This window comes from Simochromis diagramma, unplaced genomic scaffold, assembly GCF_900408965.1.
Source record: "Simochromis diagramma unplaced genomic scaffold, fSimDia1.1 OVJJ01000802.1, whole genome shotgun sequence".
NCBI lineage: Eukaryota > Metazoa > Chordata > Actinopteri > Cichliformes > Cichlidae > Simochromis > Simochromis diagramma.
The window spans coordinates 6,694,450-6,700,022 of NW_024387492.1; the positions used below are offsets into that span (position 1 = coordinate 6,694,450).

The 5,573-nt window shown below is 44.9% G+C and overlaps 1 protein-coding gene across 1 annotated transcript; it reads right to left on the reverse strand.

Annotated features, from left to right (window-relative positions):
* LOC120725544 (C-C chemokine receptor type 4-like) lies at positions 1-1,278 on the reverse strand. The gene has a single exon (XM_040018558.1). The coding sequence runs from the start codon at positions 1,168-1,170 to the stop codon at positions 190-192; it is 981 nt and encodes a 326-aa protein (XP_039874492.1). The 5' UTR covers positions 1,171-1,278; the 3' UTR covers positions 1-189.
* Between the last annotated feature and the right edge of the window lie 4,295 nt (positions 1,279-5,573).

The window sequence follows — 5,573 nt, forward strand, 5'->3', positions numbered from 1 at the left end:
TAATGTTTTGATAGTTCTCAAATCAAATTTTTTCAATTCAACTGTAATGAGTACTGAGCTGATATGAGGGGAGATGTTGCTTAACCTCAGAATTAATCATTAAATCACAACCAGCCTGCTGTAAGGGAATCTTTAGACTTAAAATACTATTTTCTGTGTCAGCAGAAAAACAATAAGTTCTCAAAGCTCTCATTGAGATGTTGCTCCCACAGTTATATCTGTTGTCATCGACAGAGTTTGAGGAGCTCTGACTTTCTGTTGGAAATATTCAGCAATTTTCTGGCACAAAGTGGACAAACGAATTGAAGTAAAGGCATACAGGAGTGGATTCATGGTGCTGTTTAGAAATGTTAGTGCTCCAACAGTGTTCCAGTTGTCTTCACAAAACTTCAGCAGGCCCTCAATTTTTAGGGAAATAGCTACTAAACTAAGCACATTAATGGCAAGATATGGGACCCACAGGGCAACAAAGGTCACAATGATGCTGGTAATCAGTCTGGTGGTCTGTGGATTGTTGAAAAAGGCTGCCCGATTCACCTTTCTGTAGAGACTGATGTATGAAAAAACAATGACAGAAAGCGACACAGATCCTACAAGAGTCTCTGTCAACACACTAGCCATCCTCTGACCATCAGAAGAGTGTTTATTTTTGCATTTTGTCCAGTGTTGCTGTTCTACCAGCTGTCGAAATACTAACGCAGGAATGGAGAGGATCATCGCAGCCAGCCAGAGTGGAACCAGCAGCTTATTTACTCCTCCCTGAGGTAAACTCCTCTCAAGGTGCACCACCTGAAGGTAACGCTGGATGCTCAGCACAGTCACAGTCAGTAGGCTTCCATAAATGCTGCAATAAACAAAGTATGTTATGAGTTTGCAGAACACCAGGCCAAAGATCCAACCACTGACAAAATAGTAAGTCCATATTGGGAGGGTAACCAAGCAGAGCAAGTCTGACACAGCCAGGTTCAGCATCAAACTCTGGCACAGATTGGACATGTTCTCCCAGTTTGGCTTGAGAATGATGACAGCGATGTTTCCAGGGAATCCCAGCAGGAAGCAGATGGACAGCACCACTGCAGGAGCTAAACCGCTGGTGTTCCAGGAGGGATGAGGTGAATATCCAGGAGAGGACATGTTACAGGTAACCATTGTGGAGTTGAGTTGTGCCATGCTGCAAACTTGCTGTCAATGTTGTGCACTGAGCAAATGATGATGATAAATGTGTAGTCAGGTCCACAAGGTGTTCTCCCTTGATGTAGAAAAGAGGAACTAAAAACAAGTGCATTGATGCCTTTTGGTTTTTCCATTTGGAAGTAAAGAACATTTACATGTTTTTTTAAACAACTGGTGAAACAGGCTTATTTTTACATGGTCTGGAAGAATATTTGCAATGTTTGCAAATGAGTTTTAAATTTAACAGCAATGCAAATATATTTCGCACTGTTTCTGTCACATTTTGAGTTTTGTGATGCTGGAATAATGTAAGATTAAATAACTTTTTGAATGACCGTTGAAGTAAGGCAAAGCTCGCATTTGTTCATAGCAGCGTTAGAGAGAGGTGAATAAGAAGAAGGAGTAGCTAGTAAAAGGTTTTAATGAGAACAAGACAGAAGTCATGTTGTTAGACCCAGCGGCAGTAGCGGGAAGCCCTGCGCCACCCTTTCCTTTCTGGCACCCTATGACAAATCCATTATCATTAATTTAGGTGTGAAAATGGATCCTTCTCTAAGACTCACGTGTGAGCACTATGATAAAATCCTCCTTTTTCCAATTGAGGCAGTTGTCAGAGATTGAACCTCTTCTGTCCAAATACAACCTTGAAACATTGATCAATGCTTTTATAGCATCTTGTCTCGATTACTGCAATACAGTGTTCATCGGAATCAGCCAGGCCTCCATTGCTCGTCCACAGCTGGTGCAAATTCTCAACTTGATTTGCATCTGGTGCAAGAAGAAATAGCACATCACTCCAATTTTAGCTTCCCTTCAATGGGTTTCAGTTAATTTATGAATAAATTTTAAAATCATTTCCTTTGTTTAAGCAATGGTTCTGCCTGATTTAATCTGTCTGAGCTGCTACACTCTTATGTCCCACCTTGTTCTCTCATGTCAGCAGACCAGATGCTTTTGGAGGTCTCCTCTCTCCAGGAATTTAATCTGCAGGTGGGGAAGATATAGGAGAGGTGAAACAAGAACTCAGCCTGGGTGTCTATTGTCTTGTGTAGTCTGGAAGATGAGTGGATGACGGGGTGGGTGCAGTTTTCTCTGTGGTGGGGTCGGGTGGGCTGTCCCGGGCTCTGTGAGGCCAGATGGCGCTGCTGAACTGGACCCCGGTCTGGATGGGCCTGGGCCCCCTTGCCCTGGTGGGTTGCAGAGTATGGGGGTGCCTACTGGGGTCAGTGGCAAGTGGCCCCTCCCTTCCTTCCCTCCCCATCTCCAGCTGCCTCCCTCTTCCCGCTCCACCACAATCACCCACACATACAGGGCCTTGGGGTAAAGGTGTGCCACCAGGGTGCAGGGGAGGCACCCCCCCTCTGCTTCTGGCTGCCTGTGCCTCAATTTTATCCCACAACTTAGACATTCACATTACTCACACTCTCATAACACATACATATAGGACCTTGGGGGTGGGCACGCTACACGGCATCCAGAAGACCATCAGGGTGTACAACCTCACCCCTGGCGCCGTTGCCACCTCTCAATTTTCCAAACATTATGCTGAGAAGTGGGCAGAAAAGATGACTGAAGCGTACAAGATAGCCAGTGAGAATAGTAAACTGTCCAGCGCACGAGGCAAATCCTACTATGACAAAAAACTCAGGGGTGTCGTCTTGCATCCTGGGGACAGGGTCCTCGTTAGAAATCTTGGTGAAAGAGGGGGGCCTGAAAAGCTAAAGTCATACTGGGAAAAGAATATCTACGTAGTCAAAGCACGGGTAGTCGACAACCCCGTGTATGTAGTCTACCGAGAAGCAGGAGACAAGGATAAGACTAAAGTGCTTCACCGCAACTTGTTACTACTTGTGAATGACTTGCCAGTTGAGACTCCACAGCACATTCCTGGGCCTACACCAAAGAGGACAAACGAAATCAAACAACCTGTCAGGGGACAGAGGCAGGAGAAGGCAACAGACTGAAACAAGTGACTCAGACTCTGAAGAGAGTAATGGAACATTCTGGTTGAGGCTTCCTGTAAAAGAAAGAGAACACTGGGTGAACCATCGTACCAGCTTCATCCTACAGTTGCAACACTCTCCTCACCCTACATGCCACCATGGACAGTTCCTTATCATTTTCCAACACCCACAGGCTTTAACACCTACCTTCCATTTGTTTACACATCTTACATATACACACCTTTGCGATATTGAATAAGTGTATGTGTCAATGTTTTTGAGAAAAATTGAGGTTTGAATGCCAGGAGCCATTCTTATTTTGTCAGGGAGCGTGTAACACACTGTAATGTGTGGTCACATTATGTGATTTAATTTTTGTATATTGTATAAGCCTTTAGGTGTAGTTTTGTTAAGGAAGGGCCTTAATTTTGTGATTTTTGTTTCAGACCCAACATGTGGTGTGATCCCTAGTTACGCCACAAGGGGGCACCTCCGCCCTAGTGAGATGGTTTAGTGTGACGCTACTGCTCGTCTTCAGATCTGGCAGAAGTGAGAGAGGAAACACACTACCTGTCGTCCATCTCATGATTTATCTGTTTTCTTTCAGAATCAGACAATCTGTCAGCCCTCTTGCTTGGGGCGTGTTACACTTTACATATACTACACTGACACCAGTTTACCTCTTCTTGAGAGTCTGTCAGGACAGTCGTAACTTCAAGACTGCTGCACTTGTCTCTGACTCTGACTATGTATTCTGTTCAGTTATCTATCAGATGATTTGTTTGATTGGTTTTATTATACTTCATATATTAACTTTTGCCTGTTTCATATGTAACGGGTACTGGGTTGCAGTGCCTGTGAACAGTTGTGTAAAATGTACCATGTACTACATGCCTGAAAAAAAACCCCAAAATGGTGACCAAAAAGGTATATTTTATTAACCAATTCACTGTCAACATTGCCCCTCTCAACATTTATCCAGCAACACCTTGCTGTATATATGTTGTCTCTCGAGACATCTTTCAGGATAAAAAAAAACCACATGCATGACCAAAATATTTTATCTATTTGATACAAAATGCATCTTAAGTACACAAATTCAATATCCCAGACTGACAGTTGCCATATTTGCACCACAAATGCCCTTTTACCCACATATTGAAGACGTTTTAAGACACATCGTACTTTAGAGCAGTATGTGTAACATCTACATATACTTTTAACCATTTTTTACACAAATTTTTACATATCAACTTTTAGCTTGAATATATCTTCCATGGGGAAACCAAAACAAAAGAAAAATGACATACCAGTAGGGATGGGTATCGTTTAGGTTTTATCCGATACCAGTACCAAACCGGTACTTTTGAAACGGTGCTCGAACCGGTGCTCGAACCGGTGCTTAAAGAATGGAGAACACAAAATTGGTCCAAAAACCTCTCATGTTCAGCTGTTTTTTTGTAAAAAGATAACAATGTTAGCCTTTTCTGCAGCTATAGGGGATTTATGGTATCACTCTTGCTGGAAAGCTGTGGTTAATCAGTGGTTCCCAAAACTTTTTTTGGCTGGGCCCCCCTTTGTTTTACAAGAAAAATGTTCGCGCCGCCCCCCCCCCCCCCCCGCGTGCACGCACGCACGCACGCGTGCACGTACGCACGCACGCACGCACACCGCACGCACACACGCACGCACAAATCCTCCAACCGCACACACCCATATTTTGCTCCATTGCAGTTTATTTCACACTCAAACATTTAGTAAACAATTAAGCAAATACAAGTAATCTGCAATAAATTACAGGTAGTAATAAAATAAACTACTAACTCTTTTACGCTATGTCCACACCTACACACCTATTTTTGAAAACGCAGCTGTTTCGTCCACACGTAAACGGCGTTTCGAATCACCGAAAACTGAGATTTTTTTAAAACTTCTTTTTTGCATTTACGTGTGGATGAGGAATACAGAATTTGTCACGCAACGTCAAAGGTATGTGCCTTTTTCCACGTCACGCTGTGCGCCACGTTATTGTTTACATGAGATGATGAGAGCATGAGGGTGGGAACGGATGTTTGTATATGTGTGTGCCTGTATGTCTGTGTCTATATGTCAGGTTGGGTATCAGACGCCACCTCTCTGGGGACATCTCAGGGCCCTCCAAGGTTTGGAGGCCTATCTCCCCCCACCACCACTTCCCCAGCCGTGGCGGACTCCCTCAGACATCGGTGCGTTGGTGGTTCTTTGTGTCCGGGGATGGGCGTCCAGGTACACACCGGCTCACTCCTTGGCGGCCGCTTATCGGGGCCTGGAGCCTGGGGCTCGCTCGGGCCACTTCGGAGGTGGGGTGCCCTCGGCCTCTTGGCCTGGGGCTCGGTCACTCAGGCACGCTGGCTGCCGGCGGAGCTCACGGGCGCGTCACTGCAACCCCCCTCTCTTCTGCTCCGCGGCTGCTGAGTG

Coding starts and splice junctions, on each gene's coding strand:
- LOC120725544 (XM_040018558.1), bottom strand. CDS start 1,170: ATGGCACAACTCAACTCCACAATGGTTACCTGTAACATGTCCTCTCCT.